This window comes from Andrena cerasifolii, unplaced genomic scaffold (genome assembly GCF_050908995.1).
Source record: "Andrena cerasifolii isolate SP2316 unplaced genomic scaffold, iyAndCera1_principal scaffold0019, whole genome shotgun sequence".
Taxonomy (NCBI): Eukaryota; Metazoa; Arthropoda; class Insecta; order Hymenoptera; family Andrenidae; genus Andrena; species Andrena cerasifolii.
In genome coordinates, this window is record NW_027484912.1 from 27519 (window position 1) to 51626 (window position 24108).

Genomic DNA, 24108 nt, shown 5'->3' on the forward strand with positions numbered 1-24108 from the left:
TTCGTGAAAAATAATTTTGACAATATTCTCGCCTTTTTTCGGAAAAGTTATTTCAACACTTTTCGTCTGTTCAATGATACTCTTATAAGTACTGGAAGAATTTTTTTCTTTCCAACGTGTAACTGGGAAGAGGGAATACTGAGAACTGATTATGTTTTCATTATGTTTTATGTCAAATTTCTTTTAAAAACGATCGTGGTAATTACGGTAGTATTACATGGTATTGTAAAAGATTCTGCATGCAACACAGTAAAAATGAATGCAACTTCCTTTAACATATTTGTGGTGTGCCTATAATTTTATCGTGCTTTATCTAGATTTTTTGTCGTTGATCATAATACTTTACGATTATCGTAATTAACACCGTATTTTTTTATAAAAATTGTTCTCCTTACACGCACATATATTCCTGTATATTTCCAAATTTTATAAAATATTTCTAAAATTCGGGAAACTGTTTATTAATATGTACTAATAAGAATTACTGTATTACCTAATTATGTACATAAATATGGATCGTTCTATGTTAGTGTGGACTCTTCTGATAGGCTGCATTTTGAGTCCCGTCGAATCGAGGCACACACTTCCACCATATAAAGAGCATACTTTTTTATAAGCATGTAGCTGCTCATTCGTCCAGTAGTCAACATAAAACGGATTTTGTCCGATATCATGAATTTCGTTCACATGCATTGTACATTTCATCATACCCAATGCTGCAATTGGGCCAGTATGTAAATATTGTGATTTTAAAACCGTTGACTTTGCAACATGTAGTACATTGCTACTGTGTATAATTGCCGGTTTTGGGTCTCCAGTTCTCATCAGATTTTTGCTATAGGTAGCAGTGTACCGATCAACTGATCCATATTGATCTATTTCTTTGACGACTGCATTTCTTTCATCTCCTCGAAGATAACTAGGTCCGCAACCTGTGCCCGACCCAGGAATAATTGTAAATTCCGCCAACACATCTTGGTCTGTGCTCGTTCTTGACAGTATGCACTCCACACTTGTGTTACAGTTACAATATCCTAAATATAGAAAAATAACAGGATGAGAATTAGAAAATAATAATAATAAAATAAATAAATAATATCTCTTTCGCCAAACGCATATACCCTCTCCGTTCCGTTACGGGTAAAAAGATAGGATTCACATATTAGTGTGTAGTATTCACGTATACTATTGCCATACTAGTGTGAAATAGTGCGTATTATTAGTGTCTTATTGTTAGTGAGTGTATGTATGTGGTTTATTGTTTCCCCTTAGGGTTACAGGTCTCCTAACCTAATCTTATCCTATCCTCATCTTAAGTCCTTATCCTGCTTTCGTCGCACTCGTCTCGCTCGCTCTCCCTCTCCATCCACGCTATTACTCTATTCCCATCTATCCCGCGCCTGTCGTTTTCGCCTCTTAAATCTATGCCCTTTCCGCTCTCGTTTCCTCCCCTTTCCTCCGCCTTCGACTTCCATTTCCTTTCATTCATTAGTTCCTTTCTCCCTTCCTCCTTCCCTCTCCTTTCTCCCCGGTTCCTCCTTCCCCCTCCCCTCTCATTTCCTCTATCCTCTTCATCCATTCCTCTCCCTTACCTCCTTCATCCAATATTTCCTTTATCATTTCCCCTATTCCTCTCTCCCCTCCCTCTTCTTCCCTTCCACGTCTCTCTAATACGTGTTCCCACGTCTCTTCTTCCCCCCCCCCACATATCCTGCATCTCCTCTCCTCTTCCTTCTCCCAGTACCTCCCCCCCCATTTCGTTCCCCAGCCTAAACCTCGCTACCCTCCTGCACCTCCCTTCACTCCATCCCGCTGCCAGGTATTTCGGTATCCCCCTTGCCACTATCTCCCTGTACCACCTGTTGTACTTGGACTCCGGTATTTTTTCCCTTCTCTCCTCTGCCTGTCTCCTGCTGTCTTCCTTCTCCATCTCTTCGTACGCCCCTCTTTCCCTTTCCCTTTCGTTACCTTAACTCCCTCCTCTCTCCATCCTAAACACCTTTCTCTCTATTTCCCACCTTGACAACTCCCTCTCCTCCTCCCTCTCCCTCTCCTTCACCTCTTTCAGACATAGTCTGGCCAACTCCCCTCCCTACTTCTCTTCGTACCTCCACGCCCTTCCCCCCGCCCACGTCCTCAGCTTTTCCCTCTTCGTCTCCTCCCTCACCATATATCCTGGCGTCCTCCAGTCTACCCCCAACGACCACCTTATGAACCTTTCCTGTACCCTCTCTACCTCCTCCCTGTCCTTCCACCCCCATACCTCCGCCCCGTACCCCAATACTGTCCACACCAGCGCATCGAACAGCCACATCCTCCTTCCCCAGTCCTTTCCAAATTTCCTTTTCCCAATTCCCCAGACCTGTCGCATTACGACCCCTGCCTTTTTCACCCTGTCCTGGATGTGCGCCTCCTGTCCCCCGTTTTTCTTGAACATATACCCTAAATACTTAAACTTCTTTACCTCCTCAATCTCCTTTCCTTTCCATTTCGACTTCACCTTTCTGTCTCTCCCCCCCCCTTTCTGAACCTTACCACCTTTGGCTTCCCCACATTAACCTTCAGGTTCTTTCCCTCCAAGTATCTTTCTAGACGCCTGATCATACTCTCCATCTCTTCCTCTTTTCCCGCCAGCAACACCAGGTCATCCGCATATGCCAGGGAGCATATCCTCCTGCCTCCTATTCTCACCCCTCCCCAATTCCCTTTACTTAGCTCCTACTTCACATCCGCTATCAGCAGGTTGAACAAAATGGGGCTCAGCGGGCACCCTTGCCTTAGACCTTTCGATGTCCAGAATTTCTCCCCTACCTCCCCTCCCACCTTTACTTTGCTAATTGTCTCCCCATATATTTCCTTAACCCTCTCCCTCAGCCCCTCCCTTACCCCTCTCTTCTCCATTGCCTCCCATAATTTACTCCTGTCCACCGTGTCGAACGCAGCCTTCAGGTCCACAAACAGCGCTACCAGTTTACCTTTGCCCCTTCTGGTTTGCTTCCCTATCACGTGATTTAGCACATACAGGGTGTCCCAAAAATGTCGGAGTTCCTTGAAAGGGGTGACACAGGGGGTGATTTGAAACAACTTTTTCCTTAGCGAAAATATTGTCCGAAGCTTCTTTAACGAGATATTAACAAAAAACCCCGACCAATCAGAGCGCGCGCCTTCCGCCCGAGCTCCCGTTGTAGCGTTGGCTACGCGGCAGGCGGCTGCGCTTGTACTACGAAGGTATGAACAAGCAAGTCGGCATGCACCAAAGGAAATCGCGTTACACAGTTTTATTTTAAAGCGGAATCTTAAATAATAATTGTTTGAAGTGAGAGGACAAGAAATACGCAAATTTCGTTTTCAAATAAGGCATAAACGAAAAGGTAATGTAACAAAAAATGTGTGATACGTGATCATAATTCGTTATTGAAGTAAAAATCCATAGTTTAATCACGGCCAACATAACTAAATTTAAAAAATAATATTAGGTGTATGAATAAATTCTTTCAGACTGGATTTACATAATCGGTATAAAGCAACCGAATTTCTATCGCAGTGATATTCGTAAGCTACCAGAAAAATGGCAAAAGATAATTAACAATAATGGAAATTATTTCGATGATTGAGTTGTTTTCATATTTTTTTAAATCAAACTTATTGAACTCTAAAATCGAACAGAATTTATTTCTACACCTAATAATCACTAATAAATTAAATAACACTCACCCCTACGGGCATTCCTTTCCTTCCTTTCCTTCCTTTTCGGAAACCTGTGTCACTAAGTAGGTCACTGTGCCGATCCTGGTCATCGGTGGACGAAAAGATTTATGGTAGGGTTGCGCCGAGTGCACAGCTGATCTCAGGTACACGACACCATCCAAAGTTAAGAGTCGCAACGTCAAGTGCGTCCGCGTTAATGTACCGAATATTCACTTCACTGCACGGCCACTAACACTGATCACTTAATTTACTTTTCATGGAACCTGTTGTTCCTACGTTATAAAATGGGGCCGATTACTGTTAGTTGAGCAGTTGCTCGATGTGACCACCCTCAGCGTCTATGCACGCCTTGCAGCATCATTGACTCCGTTGAGAATAATTTTGATGCCAAACGCCGAATCGTATCCTCGCTGGGGGTTTGGATGTGCGAGTATTCCCGTGCAAACGCTCGCACAGTAGAACTTGCGTCCCCGTTGATCCCAGCGTACACCCAGAACATGGCGTAAAATTCTTCAGCGGAGAACATTTCTGGGACGAGATTGCTAGCTGACTGACAGGATTTTTTCCAAGCAACTTCCTCTACCTCCAAGTAGTTTCTCTCGTTCCATTATGAGTTAACTCCCACCAGAACAAGAGGCTTTAGGTAAAAAGAAGCCAGCACATTTTCGAAACACACGTTCTTTGCAGATGTGCAACGAACGACCCATCCTACACTTTCACATAAGTCCGCGTTCCGTCCTTTTACTGCCAATGTACCCGTTGCTTCGAGATAGACAGCAGACACCACGTGTTTCGGTTCGAAAGGGCCCGAAGACTCAAAACAGTGGCCGTTTGGGAGATATGCAGGGCAGATTGGTTAGGTTAGAACCAATCGAAATTCATGCCCACCTTTTCTCGCACGGAATACGTTAACGCGTGCTTTTGTTTGGTAATTTTAGCGCGTGCTTATACTCGAGAGATAAGGGATCTGTCTTTAATTTGAAGGAAACACGAAGCAGGCGGGACTACGCGCAGTAAACGAGTTACCCCCTTTCTTCCCGTATCTCTCCGCGAGGCGTATTGATGTTGGATATTACTTTTTAATTGCTAGTTCCCAAAAATTAATCAGGCTGGTCGGCCATAGCATTTCGCCAGGGTCACGATTTATTACCATATTGTCCTGCGAGTCGGCGGTAGAGAACGATTTGTTTTGAGTAATTTATGGCTTAGCTGGTTCCGCCTCGTAGCTGACGTGAACTCAGGTTTTGGAAAACGGAAACAGGATTGGTATGCCTTTTCTTCATTATAGCAACTCGAAGACTTTCTGTTTCTCTTCTCTTCGGGCCCTTTTGAACCGAAACACGTGATGTCTGCTGTCTATCTCTAAGCAACGGGTACATTGGCAGTAAAAGGACGGAGCGCGGACTTAGGTGAAAGTCTAGGATGGGTCGTTCGTTGCACTTCTGCAAAGCACATGTGTTTCGAAAATGTGCTGGCTTCTTTTTACCTAAAGCCTCTTGTTCTGGTGGGAGTTAACTCATAATGGAACGACAGAAACTACTTGGGGGTAGAGGAAGTTGCTTGGAAAAAATCCTGTCAGTCAGCTAGCAATCTCGTCCCAGAAATGTTCTCTGCTCAAGAGTATTACTCGAGGTTCTGAGTGTACCCCCCGAACAACGGGGACGCAAGTGCTGCAGTGTGAGAATTTGCGCAGGAATACCCACGGCTCCGAACGCCAAGTTCTCATTCATTTCCACAAATTTTTATAACGTAGGAACAACACGTTCCATGAAAAATAAATTAAGTGATCAGTGTTAGTAGGAGTACAGTGAAGTGAATATTCGGTACATTAACGCGGACGCACTTGACGTTGCGACTCTTAACTTTGGATGGTGTCGTGTACCTGAGATCAGCTGTGCACTCGGCGCAACCCTACCATAAATCTTTTCGTCCACCGATGACCAGGATCGGCACAGTGACCTACTTAGTGACACAGGTTTCCGAAAAGGAAGGAAAGGAAGGAAAGGAATGCCCGTAGGGGTGAGTGTTATTTAATTTATTAGTGATTATTAGGTGTAGAAATAAATTTGTGTTCGATTTTAGAGTTCAATAAGTTTGATTTAAAAAAATATGAAAACAACTCAATCATCGAAATAATTTCCATTATTGTTAATTATCTTTTGCCATTTTTCTGGTAGCTTACGAATATCACTGCGATAGAAATTCGGTTGCTTTATACCGATTATGTAAATCCAGTCTGAAAGAATTTATTCATACACCTAATATTATTTTTTAAATTTAGTTATGTTGGCCGTGATTAAACTATGGATTTTTACTTCAATAACGAATTATGATCACGTATCACACATTTTTTGTTACATTACCTTTTCGTTTATGCCTTATTTGAAAACGAAATTTGCGTATTTCTTGTCCTCTCACTTCAAACAATTATTATTTAAGATTCCGCTTTAAAATAAAACTGTGTAACGCGATTTCCTTTGGTGCATGCCGACTTGCTTGTTCATACCTTCGTAGTACAAGCGCAGCCGCCTGCCGCGTAGCCAACGCTACAACGGGAGCTCGGGCGGAAGGCGCGCGCTCTGATTGGTCGGGGGTTTTTGTTAATATCTCGTTAACGAAGCTTCGGACAATATTTTCGCTAAGGAAAAAGTTGTTTCAAATCACCCCCTGAGTCACCCCTTTCAAGGAACTCCGACATTTTTGGGACACCCTGTATATTTGGTCCACTCTCCCTCTCCCTCTCCTGAACCCTGCCTGATTTTCCGGGATCATCCCCTTCCCTTCCACCTCCTGTTCCAGTCTCTCCCAGCACCGCTGCATACACCTTATACAGGGTCGGCATAAGCGTTACTCCCCTGTAGTCCTGCACCCCTGTCCCCCTTCCCTTCTACACCAGTGGCGCTATTAATCCCTCCTTCCCCCCTGCGGCCATCCTTCTCCCTCCCATACCCTCCTGCAAATCTCCCATGCTGCCTCTACCCCCTTCTCTCCGCCAAATTTTCAGGCTTCGTTTGGTATCCCGTCCCCTCCCATCGCCTTTCCCTCCTTCAGTCTCCTCATTACCTTTCTTATTTCCTCTTTGCTTATTCCTTCTTCCTCTCCCTTCCTCCTATTCCCCTCCCCTCCCATCCTTACCCTGTTTTCCACTCCCCCTAGCAGTCCCATGAAATATTCCACTCCTCTCTCTTTATCTTTTCGTCCACCCGCTTCCTTCTTTTCCTTCCCCTGTTCACTATCTCCCATTCTTTGTTTTCTGTTTTCGGTTCCGCCACCTCCCTTACCAGCCTCTCCGTCTCTTCCCCTTTTTTCCTCTCGCACAGTTCTTTGTACTCTCTCCTTTTCCTTTTATACTCTTCCCTCGTTCCCCCCCTCTCCATCTCCTTAGCCCTCTTCTCACCTGCCTCTACATTTCCCTGGTTTCTCCGTCCCACCAGCCCTCCTTCCGCCTCATCTCCTTGTCCCCCGTCTCCTTCCCTTTCCTCATCACCTCCTTAATCCTTTCTGCCATCTTACTCACCGCCTCCTGTATCCCTTCCCCTTCTATGCCCACTCCTTCCATCCCCCTCATAAACTCCTCTTTCATCCTTTCCGACCACCGCCCTCCTCCTACCTTTCTTTCCCTCACTTTTCCTCTTCTCTCCCCCAATCCTCCCTCCCTCATCATCACCACGATCGGGTAGTGATCTGACTCCACTCTGTCCCCTATCTCCATCCTTTCCACCCCCAATCTCGTCCTCTCATCCCCCAACACAATCGATCACCGTTACCCCTCTTCCCCCGTGTATTCCCCCTCTTCGTCCCCCTCTTCGTCCCCCTCTATGTTCCCGTTCAAGATTTCCCACCCCGTCTCTTCTATTAGTTTTACTAAGCTTCTTCCGTCCCTGTTTACCTTCCTATCTTTCGACATTCTTCCCCCTCCCTCCTCCTCCTCTCCTCCCTCTATCCTGCCGCCTAGCGTTCCTGTCCTCGCATTGAAGTCCCCCTCCCCTATTAACGTCCTCTCTCCCTCCTTCTGCCCCTCCATCCATCCTCTGATCCTTTCCAGCTTCCTCTCCATGTCCTCGTTCACGTATACTGCCACCACCGTCCATTCCTCCTCCCCCGCCTTAATTCTTTCCACCAAAATTCCTTCTTCTTCTCCATGATCTCGTTCCTGTCCTACTTCCATCTCTTCCCTCACCCCTATCACTATGCCTCCCATCGCTCTACCCCTCTTATTCCTTCTCTTTGCCCACTGCGTCTTCCACCTGTATCCCGTCGGCAGCCTGTGCTTAATCCTGTTCCATCCCTTCTCTTCTATCCATGTCTCTAAAAGCACTATTACTTCCCATTCCCCTTCGAAATTCCTCCTCTTTGTTTGCCACCCCCGCTACATTCCAGAACGCTATCCTCCAGCTTTTCGTTTCTTCCTGTTGTTCTATCGCTCCCCTTTTCTCTCCCTCCACCCTTAGTTTTTTTACCCTTCCGCTCCCTGTCTCCCTTCTTTCTTTCCCACCTCTTCCCTGCCCCGTTCTCCTTCTCGCACCTCTTTTGCTCCCCATTCCGCCCTTCCCCTCTCCTTCCCTCTCCAGTCTCTTAGTACCTCCCCCTGCTCATCCCAGAACCACGTTTTCCCCTCTATCTCTATCTTCCCATACTTTACTCTCACTCTATTCCCTTTTCTTTCCTCCTCTTCTCCTAACACCCTTAACTGCCACTGCATCTTTCTTTCTTTCCAGGTCAGATCGTCTCCTATCCTTTCCTTTCTCCCTTTTAGCTTTCCTTTGTTCCTCATTATTTCCCTCTTCACTTCCATGCTCTCCATTTTCACCTCCAGCATCACTTCCTCCCCCCTTGCCCTCTTCCTCCAAGCTCCTACACTCCCTCTATTCTCCCCTGTATCCCTACTACATCCAGCACTTCCTTTGTCCTCCTCATCGCCGTTCCCTCCCTACCTACCCCTTTAATTATAATGTTCTTAGTAGTAAGACAATGGGGATTCTAGACCAGGTCCTCCGAGGGGAGCGCGGGGGCGGGGGGAAGTGAGGGCGCGCGGGGGAGCGCGGCGGAGAGAAACATGGGCGCGGGGCCTGCGGGGACAGGAAGACCGGGTGCGCGCGCACGAGCCGCGGAGTGGGGGAAGCCGTAATCGTGGAGGGGATCAGTCCGGGCCGAACCGCCGCGGAGGCCTCTGCAGACCTGGCCCACCGTCGGAAATTTTTCAGAGGGAGGCATTGACCCCCGAAAAAAAATCTCTTTCAGAACTTGGCCCACCCGAAAATTTTTTCAGGCCTAACCCAGGGTGGGGACTATCCTAGAAATTTTTTTCCAAACCAATATGCATCAGAAATTGTTTCGGACGATGTCGGGAAAGATCGGCGTTTTTCGACACCGCGTCGTCGAGGGAAAGAGACGGATCATTACTTTAAAGTTAAAATTCTAGGAGGGAAAGAGACACCACTACATAGGGGATAGAATCACATGCATTGTAAAGGTAACAGTATTTCAAAGCATTCCGATTTAACGTCGCTGCGTTTCGCGCGATTTCGCGTAATTCGACTCCTCTGCCGTGCAGGGTGATGTCACTTGGCAGCGCGAAGAACGAAATAGAATTATGCAGCGTCAGCAGAAATCTATTTTCTCAACGCAGAGAAATAATAACTATTGAAACGGCGAATCTTAAAAATTAGGCGGTGAGAGGAAGAACACGGGTGAATAAAATTGAGAAATAATATATGTTTAAGAAATATATATTGTTACAAATAATAATATGAAAGAATAATATGAAGGAATAATATAGAATATAAAAAACATAATTAAAATTTATTTGGCTTAATTATCCCACTCGATCACATCATCAGCAAATAGATTAGTTAATGGTAAATCCATAGGAACTTGCACAGGGTCAGTTTGAACTGCAACAACACTAGCCCGAAGCCCCGATACTTTATTCCTATACGTATCAAAATCAATATTTTCTGCTTTGACGTTTCGCCAAGCCACACTCTTTGGATGATACGCATGATTATTCCGAGATATAGTTATTTGTACATTATCATCATCATCGAAATTGCCTAAAAACGTTTGTTGTTCATATCGATGCATCCAGTATTCCTCATCACCCTCGAAGTAGTCGTGGATTGGATTATCGCATTTTTTAAAAACTTCTAAAAAAAGTCGCCATCCTGGTTAGCTGCCGCCTCATAAAGTTCTGCACATCGAATTTCTTCGGTTTGAACCGCAACATTTCGTCAGGCCACATACATTTTCGGGCTGGATGAATGGATAACTGCCGCAGCAGCGGTGATCGTAGTGGTAGCCGGACGTTTCAAATTCATGGGCAATGACATAATCTGAAACCGATTTTTCTTATAATTCTCAAAGTTACTAACACAACGATTCACTAAAATATGATAATGGAAACTTACGGTATTCATCGATTGTATTTCCATGCGTTGAACGATTGATAATATCCTTTAAAAGCAATCTTCTTCAAAGCAATTTCACGTAACACAAAAAATGCAAAAAGTGTTTCAAAGAACTGTCAAAGTCACTGCACGTTGATCACGATTTGAAGACAACTGGTCTCGCTGCATCTCCAAGCTCCCACATGTGGGCCCATGCCTAAAGTTGCATAGCTTTGCAAAGTAGGATGCCTTTGTTCTTCGCCATCTTCATCACAGGCCACCTGCATTTTCGCTGACCATCCTCACCGTCTATACATATACGAATTATTCACTAACCATCCTCGGCGTGCACTTATCATGTTCTTCGAATTCTTCTCCCTTCTTCTTTGGACACATCATTCGACTAGGTCACACCACCTTTGATCGCGTATCGAACGTGTATTAGACGTCTATTGAACCACTTTCAACACATAACGTACCACTTTCAACGTCTATCGTACCTCTCTGAACATCTATCGTACCACGTTCAACGCCTAACGTACCACTCTGAACGTGTATCGAACGTCTATTGAACCTCTTTCAACGTCTATCGTACCACTTTCAACGCCTAACGTACCACTCTGAATGTCTATCGAACGTCTATCGTACCACTTTCAACGTCTATCGTACCACTTTCAACGCCTAACGTACCACTCTGAACGTCTATCAAACGTTTATCATACGTGTATGGTACCGCGTTGATCATGAATCGTACTACTTGTACATAATAATTACAACTATCGTCTTAATCTAGCGTACATGCAGAAGGTTGGAGGTTGAGGAGGGTGAAGAAAAAACAGTTATGGATTAAAAATTGATTCTATTTTATTTGTGTAGTTCCCTCTGGCGTTTGGACCACCAGTTGAATATTTTAAATACATTTTGCATGGCACAGTGCTTTGCGTGTCTGCCACATCGGAGAGTATTAACTACGTTTAGCTTATTTAGGGATTTGATATCCTCGTATTCAATGTCTAGCGTCTCGATGATCACGTCCGCTCTCGTATTTTCATCGAGGAAATCCACGAGCCAATCGCGTTTCTGCAGCCCATTAACATATACGACATGGGGTGTGTCATCTTCCTCGTCGATTGCATCGGCTACAGCTTTCATAATTAGCTGTTTAGCCATACTGTACGGAACGTCTCCATCTTCCCAACGTAGTCCAAGATGTTTTGCCACCAACGACCAGCTGCTCGATTTGTCGGATTTTGTAAGAAGATATTGTGGCATCGAACTTCCAAAAATATAGTGCGAGAGAATTGTTCCCTTTCGTAGGATAGCCATTTCCTTCGCGACAAATCTTCCATCGACGATGAACCCTTGCAGGTCAACGAATGTTGGTACGGCCATTATCGATACAATTTAGAGGTCCGTTCGCTTCCAAGACAGACTGGAGAATGCGGTCTGTCTCATAAAGCATCTCGATTTTCACGATGAAATTTTGTACGAATTTGGTACAGGAGAGGGCGGGCATGTAGCGCAGTAATTTAATTGATTTTGCGCACCACATTTGTCAGCGGATTGTATTCAACTACCCGATCGTGCAGAATCAGACAGTAGGCCGTAGTATTTGCAGGTACGTTATCTTTACAATCAAATTCTATGCGCACGTCCACGGTGCTATTCTTGATCGACTCATTTTGTCGCGAGCAATCAATCACCACGAGGGGGCCAAATTGCAAAAATTGGGCCACGGTGAATAATGCCTCGTTGCAACATGTTAAATAAGATGGCGTGCCTATTCTTGTCAAAGTCCAAGTTCATGTCATCGTACGGGTAAAATTCCGAGTTGAGAAAAAGTTTTACATTGGTCAATTTGCAGTGGTCAAATCGAGTAACATCTTCAGTCATCACATTCTTTCGAGCAGTCTGTAGAGCAAAGATAATGTATCGCGGCTTCTCCAACTGTGCAGCTGCCTTCACGGCCCACGAATGCTTGGTCGTGCTCTGTAAGAGAGGATACTCGTACAGGTCCCACGAGCGAAAACTAATGCTCAGGTTGTGTCCACTTTCCAAAGCATGTAGCAACGACAGCTTATTAACGTCGTTCAGCGTCACGTGAGGCATTCGCCATTGCACTTTAAGTAATTCAATTTCTGGTTCCAACGTCGGCGATCCTATTTGAGAATTGTTATCGTTGCGCGATCGAATTACAATCAATTCGTGACGTGCATTAATAACCATGCGTTTGTAGTCCTCGCAAAATCCCAACAAATATTTGAGCGGGATGCAAAAATTGAAATGATTTTTCACTATTAGCTCATCGTGCCGTTTCAAGCCCCATCCCGCATTCTCCATATTTTTGTCTTCATCAGATGTCATCGATACATAGTTTTTAAGCGTGCTAGTTATTCCAACGTTTCTGTTACGATCAATCTCCATACCATTCAGTTCGTATCGAATCTCATAAAATATAAATGCCATGCAATTATTTCCCAACATCACCGTTGATACATCATTCGGCTTATTTATCGTCAATTTCCCCTCCAGGTAGAGGAAACTTTCACACGGTAATGTGTATAAATCCTGTTGCTGTATAGGTATTCTTATCTCATCGCTGTATCCAAACGTCGTGTTGACGTAAGGGTTGTATGTGTGAGTCTCAAGCTTGACGATGCGATCATCAAACGTCGGCTTTTCGCCAATGCTTAGAATGTCGGTCATTTTTCAACTTAATTGCGTACAATGAATCCCAGGGATTTCAAAAATGCAATGTTCGCAGCACTGAGCCTCTTCTTTTTAGCGTAATCAGAGCTGTTGCAGTTGTTGTTGTTGTTGTTGTTGTTGTTGTTGTTGCAAACAATTTCGTTTGGAAGAAACGTGTTTCTGGAGTCGTTCAACACAAGCATCTCATTCGACCGCACCACATGTATTATCATCGACGTCGTCGTACGTGCAGTCTGATGATTATCTCTTCACCTCGAAAATTAAGCAACCGTCCGTCTTGATCCACAACGCGTATCGTTAGATCCGAAATGACCTGTGCGGTGATTGGAAGGTAAATGATCTGCGCGGGCGTTTCCGATATCTTATATCCCGGCGGTACTCTGGGAGAAAATTCATGTATCGTATGTACGCGCCAGCGGTCACTCTACATTCTACGCGAATAATGTTCACATTCATGATATTAATCGGATCGTCCGATTCGTGCCACTGTCCCGGTTCTAATACGCGATTCGTCGAGAATCCCAGTAACGATCCAATGTTATTGGGCTTCGTAAAGTCTACAATGAACGAGCAGTACAGCTCACTTTTCATGGTGTTGTTGTTGGGGCGCAACACTATAGGATACTCATCGTTGTCGCTGCCATCGTTGGCATCGGTGCCATCGAGTTTTTGAGAATACCGCTCGAGTAATCGTTGTTTCAAATACATGGCAATGGCGTCTAATTCGTATGAACCGTGGGGAATCGTAATGTATTCATGGATGGTGTCGACGCTGCTGTTGGTTTCATAGTTTGTGGTGAAGTAGAATTTATCGTTGCTCGAGTCGATGTTGGGTATTGTATGGTAAGTTTCAAGGGTTGTTAGGCCAAGCTCGTAATCATCGTCGCTCAAATCTATGGGTGGAAAGTAGCTCACCGCGAGGGTGCTACTCTTGCCGGTTAGAGTGCATATTAACGACATATTCCAAGCTGTACGACTGGACTCGTACTGAATCAAAGTGGTGAGAAGTCAATCCTTAAATTTGCGGCCAATCGTTTGTAGAAAGCGTAGACATAGTTGACCACAATTGCTCTGATTGTACTCCTGATAAGGCGCGTGATTGTATTCGATTTTCACGACATCTTTATCCAGATATTGTACCAATTCCTTAGGCGGTCGAAGATTGCCAAAGCTGTCGAAGTATACAGCTCGACGCCCCCTCTTCGCATAAACCACCCAATGAGTCCCCGGTCCCTCGACATTATCCAAATTCACGATACCGCTCTCGTTTCGACGTACTCCTCCAACAGGTAGTGCATTGCGCATAAAAACACCTCTAAAAAATGGAATACGCATACGTTTTGCCAACTCCCCCAATTGCGCATCTGTAGTTACGCCCTTGGGAATTTTTATTGTCTTTTCGGCGTTTTTTTTTTGTTTCGATATTCCCTGTCCGCGCTTGTATGGTGCGAGATAAAGTCCGCGACCTTCCATGGTGCGATTATGACGCTGCATTTCCTGCAGCTGATGTTGCGCCGCCTTATTATCGTTTACCGCCTTGGCGATCCCCGCTGCTCCACCGGCTAATGATCCGAGAACACCTAGCAGCGGGAGAAGTGGTAATATGCCACCTCGTTTTGCCACCGGAAGTATCCGCTTTTGCGATGCTCTCCTTACAGTCCTTTTGCGGGGTTTTGTTTTCATCCCCATTCGATTTTCGTCTTAGCTTTCATAGCTGCCCAAACAGCTGTAGCAGCACCTCTTTCACCCAGAGTCGAGTCTCGCGCAACGATGCGTTTTCGCGCTTTGTCAGCGAGAACCTTATCTGCCGTGTGCCTTTCACCGAGGTCGTTGCTACGCGAATATGCAATATCGTGATCGCGACACGCTGCGTCCAACGGATTGATGCCTCGATCGCCTCTAGCCAATCGTTTTGCCAGATGAGTTCCTGGACCACAAAACTGATATCCCGGAATATGTAATTCGATAGGTAACGCGTTTATCGCCCGATTTACCAGACCACAACCTTTCTTTACTCTCTTCGGCGACATTCGCTGCAGTTTTTAATCAATGGTGCTGGACCGTCGATATGCGTTCGCTGCCAAGGGCGATTATAATGTTCCAAGCACCGACGATACTGCTGAACCTCAGAATCGGCTTTTATATGCTCGGGGAGTCTGTCCCACAACTGATCGATGTGTCTGCCAAACTCTCGCTGTAGAATAATCTTTGGTATATATTTCAACTGCTCAGCGGTTAGGTCTCGAATATCACAATTATCCGACAGGATCAGAAGCATTTTGAATAATGAGCTGTTTTGCTTCGGCGCGAGCCTATAAATAGAGCGCACCGCAGCTTCGACGTATCAAAATCATTTTTCGCAGTTCACGGAGAGGATGCGATTCGTGCGACAACCTGTGGCGATACGCGTGACTAATTTTGACGATAAATCGCAAATGATGTCTCCGAAAACGAGACGCAGACACGGAGCATGCTACCAAACACTATACGCTGCCTCATTTGTGGCCCATCAAATTGTGGAAAGACCAACGTGCTGGTCAGCTTGTTCGAAAGTCCTCACGGCGTGTGCTTCGAGAACGTGTACGTGTATTCCAAGTCGTTGCAACAGCCAAAACATAAGTATTTGGAGAATTTATTGACTCCGATAGATGAAATTGGCTACTTTACATTTTCAAATAACAGTGACGTCATCCCACCGAGCGAATCGCTTCCGAATTCCATTTTTATCTTTGATGACGTGGCATACGACAAGCAAGATACGATAAGGGAATACTTTGCAATGGGGCGCCACTCGAACGTTGACTGCTTCTATCTCTGTCAGACGTATGCAAAGATTCCCAAACATCTTATACGCGACAATGCGAATCTGTTGATACTGTTTAAGCAGGATGTTACCAACTTGAAACATGTGTACAACGATCATGTAAACACTGATATGTCTTACGAGGATTTCTGCGCTTTGTGTCGTAATTGTTGGCAGCGGGAGTATGGTTTCATGGTGATAGATAAAGATAGCGCGATGTCCAATGGACGTTATAGAAAGGGATTTAACGAGTTTGCGGTACCATGAGATGCTCAATCGTCGTCAACACGTCGGTGGGAAAGCAACGTCTGCGATACAATGATGATTAGTAGTCAGGAGATTAAGGATCGCGAGAGAATAGCGATGGAAATTGCAAAAACCAGCGAATCCATTCGCAGGAAACATCAGTCTTTGAAGACTGACAAGATGGATGAAGATATCGCGCTGGAAAGATACTTTAAACCTATTACCGAGCCCTTAAAACATATTGTGGAAAATACTGCTGAGACAGAAGCTGACATATCACCTGCGACGAGTATGAGCATTGAAACATTAACGCCTAAAACAAAAATCCGGCCGAAATGGAACGCATCGCGTAAAAGAAATAGTAAACAGTCATACATGTCATTGGAAAATTCGCTCGTAACCTCCACACCAGTTCAATCGAAGCGGAAACGGTTGAATGTCGTATCAAACGATTCCACGGTTCCTCCTGCGTCAATAAATACATTTCCCGATGTACAGTCGCTCACAACCAATGATGACGAAGACGTGTATGAAACTTCTGCCGATGAGTCGCTTGCAGCATCTATTAGGGAGCAACTCCAAACATCCGAGGGGCAAGAAACGTTTCGCAACCAGTTCGGTCCACTGGGACAAAAATACATGAGCGCAATCCTAAGTGGAGATAGGGATACGACCATAGATTATGTGTACGGTGTATACTTTGGTGGTAGTGGAATGATGCTGGGGGATAAGGCTTTCGATATGGACAAGGATGATAATATAATCATAGACGGTGTAAGATATGGAGGAACGCCCGGTCTGTACGAACTGATTTTCAAGAGAATTCCCGATGATGCTATATACACAGATGCTGATAAACAAAAATACAAAAGTATACTGCTGATGACGAATGCTCACAGACATGGCCATAGCGCACAAAATCCCATATTGGGTAACAAGGGATACAAGTACAAACATGTAATTGCGCCACTACTACCCCGTGTATTGACCAGTAAAGCGGGGAAAGGTCTAAGGACACCGCGAGTCATGGTGGTAAACGATAACAAGATCGATTATGTGCACTGGGATGATCCCAACGAGCTGGTGGATCGATTGCGTTTGCTACAAGCGTCGCGTCAGGCGGGTAACAACTCGCACGACAACGAAATTCTATCGATTATCGAGGAACTCCGCGAGGCAAGCCTCATTATAAATTAAACCGCACGCCGATGATGTGCACTGTATGCGTCGAGATGCCGATCAACAAATTTGGGGTATCGCTCGAGAAGAGTGGAGCAGCTACAATGGACTATTACAAATGGAACGGCATGCTTCGAAATTATATGCGTGATAACGCTCTTTGCGTGACCGGTGCCGACTTTGATGCAAAATCGCGCAAGATACGACGCGTAGCTCAGCCGGTGGCCGACACAGATGCCGTTAATAAACTATATGTGGAAAAGAGCATTAAACTTTTGAGAGAGCAGCAGGAAGAATTAGAGATGAAGCTGGTCGCGTTTCAGAGAGATATGCTGACGTTGCCAAACAGCGTTCAAAAGATATCGCAAGCACTGAATCCTATCCCACAGCAACAATGCGAAGGAGAATCATGCGAGACGGTTGAACTTGTCCAGAATTTCCTTGGGGCGGTGGAGAGCACATAATGCACGTACACGATAATTATCGCATCATTCGTGGCAAAAATACATCTGCGATCAAACATGCAGCCATTATCGAAATCCATGAGTGAAGAAAACCATGGCCACAAGAAGCTACAACTTGTGGAGGAATTGCACGCTCCAGCTCGAAGACATTTTCCTCGGAGGCGCGTCATAGTGCGTGGATACGACGATCTGTGGCAAGCTGACATTGTAGAAATGCGTCCATACTCGCGATTCAACCAGGGTCACCACTACATACTCACCGTCATCGATGTGTTGAGCAAGTATGCATGGGCGTTGCCGCTCAAGACTAAAAGTGGCGCTGAGGTGACTAAAGCGTTTGCAAAGATATTTAGAGATTGATATCCGAAAAATTTGCAAACCGATCAAGGAAAAGAATTTTACAACACCGATGTGCAGAAACTCTTGAAGAAGCACGACATTAATCATTATTCAACGTATTCGGTGATGAAGGCCTCCGTCGTAGAACGTTTCAATCGAACTTTGAAGAACAATATGTGGAAACTGTTTACGCTCAATGGAACCTATAGATGGACCGATGCGCTACCGCGTCTACTTGCAGAGTATAACGCGCGAAAACATAGAACCATCGGAATGTGTCCTTGCGATGTTACCCCTGCGATCGCCGACAAGCTGCTAGCCACCGTATACAGCAACCTAAAGATCGCTGCTCCAGCGAGATTCGAGTTGGGCGAGTTTGTGCGCGTGAGCAAATTTAAAACCATCTTCGATAAAGGCTATACGCCGAATTGGACAACGGAGGTGTTCGAGATAGCCAAAGTACAGACAACTAATCCCGCGACGTATCTGCTCGTCGATTCATGTGGAAAACCCGTTGCCGGAGGATTCTATGAACACGAGCTGCAACGCGTCACCGATCCTGATGTGTATCTAGTGGAAAAAGTGCTGCGTAGAAAGGGGGTAAGGTATACGTCAAGTGGCTGAGGTTTGATAAATCACACAATTCTTGGATAAATAAAAATAATGTATTGTAAAATAATAATAATAATACATGGTTCAACAAATACAATGTTATACATATGTGAACAATTTATTTAACATTTTGCCGCCAGCGTCGTCGATAATATCATTCAAAGGCAAAGGCCAGCAGTTCGCAATCAACAAGAGATTTGTCATCGAAATATTCACTATCCCGTATAGCTTCAACAGCGCAGCACGAGTCTAAAGTTTCATCGACGACATCGCACCGCTATAACACGCTCGCAAATTTGAAAACTTCGTATCAACATGATGTGTAGTTTCATCAAGTTCAAATTTCTTTTTTTTTTATAATGATATTTTTATAATGGAATTTTACAACGGAATTTTATAATGTCCCCAGGGCAGAGTGTCGGTCGAATCGGGTACGATATACCGCTTGTCGTCGTATGGACTTAGAGCGATTTTGGATTCTGAAATGGTGTACACTTTATGCAATTTAGACCATATGCATGATTGTCTGCGAACCATTTCGATCTCCTTTTGCAAACACTGCGCGTAGTCGTCGAAAGTTATCGTCCTGGCTATGACGTTAGTCTTGACGCCTTTCGCCTTTTTCGTTTTTTTTTGCCGTCTACGCGAAGTGCATACATTTTCGCTCTAAGACCTACGAATTCGGTCAATATCATCCCATAATTTTCGTCCTTCATCAGCCCCGGGACCTTCTTATTTAAGCGGGGCATATTATATGGGTTGTCAGTAGGATAATCGCTTGTGTCGAATCTATCGATATTGCGTTTCATGGACTCGTAGATATCATCGCATCGAATATGATAAATGAGACGGTCTGTGTGTATAGAATTTTACAATTTTGAGCGTGCAGGGGAGACATGTACTCGTGATGAAATTCATACAAACAAATTTTTGATATGTCTAGAAAGCACATACCCACGTATATCGGTTTGTTGAATTTCACCTCGAGTTTTCGCATTCAACAGCTATTAAATTTTCCGAAAAAACACTTCTGCTGTGGAAATTCGGTTTCGCGATCATTGCCTCCGCGCCATATCGCCCTTCCCAATGTGTTAAAGGTTTTACGTCCACCTGATTTCGCACATTTTCCATAGTTTTACCGAATACCGCGTTGTTCATCAATTTGTACAAATTTTTTTCAAAGTCGTTTGTCGCGCATGTTCTAAACCGTGTATTGAGTTTGATGTAATCGCGGAGCCAGGGAGATTGAGCGAATTGAAGCGCGCGGTGTAATACGATCTTTGTAATACGAAGACCGTGACTCGTGCACTGCTGCAGGTTGCGATAATGGAAAACGTAACGCTGCTTATCGTATACCGTCGCGAGTAGCTTGTCCTGTCTGCTGCCAGGTGGTTTGGCACGCGTCGGGCAGAACGGTAGATCGGCGTGAGCGTCGTGCAGATGTTGCGGATATTCCAGATCTACCTCGAGAATGTATCCCGTGGGCGAATCGACAGCGATCGAAGACACGTCAAAATTTGCGACATCTTCGACCCATTGAAATTTGGCGTATGGTAGGGGCTGGCACATTGCCCATCCGTACAAATTGTTCACGTCAGAGTACATCAAGTACGATGACAGTTCCGATGGGTCGTACGATGACATGTACTTGTTATTGGTGTGTGCGTATCTTCCGGAACATTGGCTTAAACCGCCACGTATACCGCGTTCGACAAACATGACCATATCAACGTCTGTGAGCAATTCGAATGTAATTTTGGTATGTTTTAGCATGGCATCCCACGTAAAGCCAGGTAAAGTATAATAATGCGCTGAATCTAATCCGTAACTCTTGATACAACTTTCGCGAAAATTTTCTAAAATATCTGCCAATAACAAGACATCTGTTTTCAAATACAAGTCGCTGTATTCGCCCAAGGTTCTAATCCCGAAACGCTGCCAGACAATCTCGGCGTGTGCGTAATCGCTCTCGGATACAGTCTCACCCGTTAACGAACTGTAGAATGACTCGCGCGGTGGTAAGCATGGATCCTGCAGCTTGTTCGCACAATCAAGGTATTCGTATGGAAATACACCCTTTCGCGTCAATAAATTGAAATCTTCGATGGATAATGTTTCAAATTCGGATCGTAAAATTTTTAATTTATCCGCGCTAAGAAAAGATGCTAATTTGTCGAGACTGTTATTGAGAAATTTGTACGAATCGATGAATCGCAATTTAATACATTTTCGCGAGTCTGAGTCAGCCGTATCTTCGACATTTTTTGTGAATGAAATGTACTTTTCTTTCGTTATGGGCAATACGTCAACGCTGCCTTCGAAAGCGGTAGCTATTTCCTCGATAATGAAATGCGAATCGTAGCCGGATAAATTATGGAAAACTATAGGGATGTAAATCGCATTTTTATAATTTAAATTGCACTCCGAATGTGCTGGGCCTCTACACCGTCCGGATAGATGTCAATGATCGCGAACTCGTACATCTTCAGCCTTGAATGGTTCTTCGCAAATATGACAGTGTGTAGCATCGCGAAATGTCGTCCATTGTTCGGTAGTTAAATCAAGCATGGGAACATTGCTGGTCAGAATGGGTTTGGCGAAGTTTGCAAAATTTTCCAGTTCTTTGACGAACCATGAAACACAATCCGCGTCGCGGCGACATCGATACGTCGACAGTGATGTATCGTACGAGCAATGCATATAATATGCAATGCTGTGCACTTTATGGTGTTGATACGCGCGCAATTTACTATCCATTTCACCCATTCGGTGATTGTCCTCTGTTTTTTCAATGATGCACTCAAGATCGGCGTACACCACGAAGGGGAGCCGCTCCTTCATACAGTGGTTGCTGAATTTGAGCAGATTGTTTCCTTCGCTGGGCAACAGGATGGCGCAATCATTCATTTGCCCGCAGTCCAGCGAATGGGCCTCCAACTTCTCGGCAGATCCAAAGTAGTGCATGCATCTGCAAAAAAACAAAAATTTTTTATTTAATTTTTTTTCAACGATATTTTTTCAACGTTTCATAAGTTTATATACATACCGATCACAGATGAATTTCTTTGCCTTCTTCTTGCTCAACTGTGCGCTCACCAGCCGGGATAAGTCCTTGATCAGCACAAAGTGCCCTACATCGCCGTGCTCATGATTCGGCGTGTAGAGCAGATTGACGTGTCGATCCCTCTTTTGGCTGGTGTGGCGCAGCGGAAAGACCGTCGATCCTTTCTCCATCCCGAACGTGTACACGTTGACGGAGATGCCGTTCTGCCGCTCAAACTTCCCAAGCTGCTCCAGGGACATTGGAAACTGAATGCCCTGGAGATTTAGCACGGATGCATAGTTGGGGTATGAACTTGAGCGATCAACGTGTATTTCGGCTGGATGGAGAGCTGCGACCACTGCCCACGCGAAACATGCATTGTCCGGGGATTGCACACTAATCGTCGCCTTCTTCAGCGACAATTTCCGAGGCAACTTGAAGTGACACCCGGCACGCAGCGGATTGTACTTATTAACATTGACGGTTAGGTTGAGAATCCTCGTCAATGCCCATCCGCTATCGCGTTCCTGGAACTCTTCCAACGATGCCAGGGTGGGTACGATGACACATCGTTGGTACCACTCCTGCAGATCGGATGTACCGAAGAGTTCGCAGTTCCGGGTATTGATGCTTTTACAGGCATGTTTGTCCCCCGCCACAAATTCGCCGTTGAACACAGTGTTCACTTTGAGGCTTCGACGTTTCCGCAAAGCGCCCCGCTCAAGCTCCAGCACAATGGTCCCCGCATCCTGGAGGAAGTTGCGCGGCTCGATATAATTCGAATTTAACACGGCACCAGTTAATACGCGACTATCGAACGCAGTGTCTATTTCGCGCCACAAAAGTCCTGTGCTCGAATGTCCGGCACCTTCATGCACGACACGTCCGCGCAACGAATATTTTAATCCTTCGAGCCGCGCGATTCGAGTAATCAGCGATTGCTGAACACCGATCGATAATCGCGGGCGTTTCACTCGGCTGTGTTCTTCCAACGATTCGATGCACTCGTTGCACCGTTCTTCCGACACGAGGTACTCTTCGCGTGAAATCAATCGTGCAGATTGATCCAACAATTGACGTTCTACTTGCGCGAATTCTCCCATGGTTGTAAATGGAATGTGTCTTTTCCGCGCAACACGTTGCAGCGATTTGAGACTTTGTGCAGTTTAGAAAGCGCTGTTAAGACTGATATCACGGTTTGTTATCTCTGCCTAACTCTTTTGGCGTACTCCCATCCCTCGAATGCACCGCATGCAAAAACGACGATCCGTCCCAGCATGGTTCTGTGCAGTTTCTGCCGATACAGCATAATTCTTTCTATGATTCGCGCGTATGACGAATTAGCGCGCAAAATCATCCGACACAGTTTCTGCTGACACCGCATAATTCTAAGATTCGGCGCTTTCACATATATTATATTACATTCAACAGGTGTCGAGACTTTTATCCTTGAAGGTGGGGCTCAAATTACATACAATCGCGCGATATGTTGCGATGTTAAGATTGGAAAACATTATGGAAAAATTGGTAGCTTTAAAATAAAATGCTGTGGTGGGGGAGGCAATTGCACGTCTATTTAAGCCGAGCTCTTGGGCGCTATTCCATCAATCGCTCAGTAGCCTCAGTGACTTTGACGGAACAGACGGTACTCCGTAAGAAATATAGTGCACATCAAAATGTACAAACACAGCTTAAACGATTCATCCTGCGCAGCCGGCAACGATGGTGGGTTTCCAAATAAGTGCCAACAACAGCAGCACCAACAACATCATCAACAATCCAATATGAGGTATGTACGCGTTACTATACACTTTTCATTTACTTCATTCACTGTAAACGCAAACGACCGAAGTATCAATTTCATGTACTTGTTTCTTACAGTTCTGGATCCGTATCGCTAAAAACGATGAAAACATCGAAACCATCAATCGTACGGATCCTGGGGCGTGATTATCCACTAACTGCAACAGCTTATAAACGTCTAACTATAGGAATTCGCATTGGTATGGATTTGTGTCACGTCGAGATCGCCATAGCCGACAATAAAGGCAGCGAGTTAAGCTTTTCAATGTCTACGTGGAAGCTCCTGCTACAAAACGAGGTGGACATACTTCAACGATTACGCAGCAACGCAACATCGCCCCAAACTCATATTATAATTGATCATTTACGACTAGAGTTCACGCGTATGCATGATGATCAACTTATTAAAATCACCGATAATCGCGTTGTCATATATATGACTGAAGCCACGATGTGTAAACTATTCGCGTACAATCATTGCATTGAACATATGTACACGTGGCTAACTGAAAATATGTACTCTGTAAGCAGTAAATATGCCACTTTCGTAGACGTTCTACGTAGCGCTATCGCGCCAACAGATTATGTAAAATTAATTTCTGAAAGCGAACACTTCGAACAGCATTCTTTGATCGATTGTGAATTGTTAGCATGTGTAATCAATCATATTGTGGATGATGCTCGTAGTAAAAAATGTTAAATTATATTCTTTTAATTTTATGATTTGTAACAATATATATCTTAAACGTATATTATTTCTCCATTTCATTCACCCGTGTTCCTCCTCTCACCGCCTAATTTTTAAGATTCGCCGCT

The 24108-nt window shown here is 44.8% G+C and overlaps 2 protein-coding genes across 2 annotated transcripts; both read right to left on the reverse strand.

Annotated features, from left to right (window-relative positions):
• Positions 1-2092: 2092 nt before the first annotated feature.
• On the reverse strand, positions 2093-6676 carry LOC143378004 (uncharacterized). Its single transcript, XM_076829881.1, has 4 exons — positions 6658-6676; positions 2887-2999; positions 2536-2718; positions 2093-2428 (listed from the first exon to the last, which is right to left on the reverse strand). The coding sequence occupies exons 1-4, from the start codon at positions 6674-6676 to the stop codon at positions 2093-2095; spliced, it is 651 nt and encodes a 216-aa protein (XP_076685996.1).
• Positions 6677-20888: 14212 nt separating this feature from the next.
• Positions 20889-22592, reverse strand: LOC143377998 (uncharacterized). Its single transcript, XM_076829874.1, has 2 exons — positions 21493-22592; positions 20889-21414 (listed from the first exon to the last, which is right to left on the reverse strand). The coding sequence occupies exons 1-2, from the start codon at positions 22590-22592 to the stop codon at positions 20907-20909; spliced, it is 1608 nt and encodes a 535-aa protein (XP_076685989.1). The 3' UTR covers positions 20889-20906.
• Between the last annotated feature and the right edge of the window lie 1516 nt (positions 22593-24108).

Excerpts from the sequence above, each read along its gene's own strand:
- LOC143378004 (XM_076829881.1), bottom strand. Across the intron at positions 2,719-2,886 it reads AGGCAATGGAGAAGAGAGGG|GAGCTAAGTAAAGGGAATTG; the intron begins GTAAGGGAGGGG and ends GATGTGAAGTAG. Across the intron at positions 2,429-2,535 it reads ATGTGGGGAAGCCAAAGGTG|AAAAACGGGGGACAGGAGGC; the intron begins GTAAGGTTCAGA and ends TATATGTTCAAG.
- LOC143377998 (XM_076829874.1), bottom strand. The coding sequence starts at position 22,592 with ATGGGAGAATTCGCGCAAGTAGAACGTCAATTGTTGGATCAATCTGCA. Across the intron at positions 21,415-21,492 it reads AAGAAATTCATCTGTGATCG|ATGCATGCACTACTTTGGAT; the intron begins GTATGTATATAA and ends GTTTTTTTGCAG.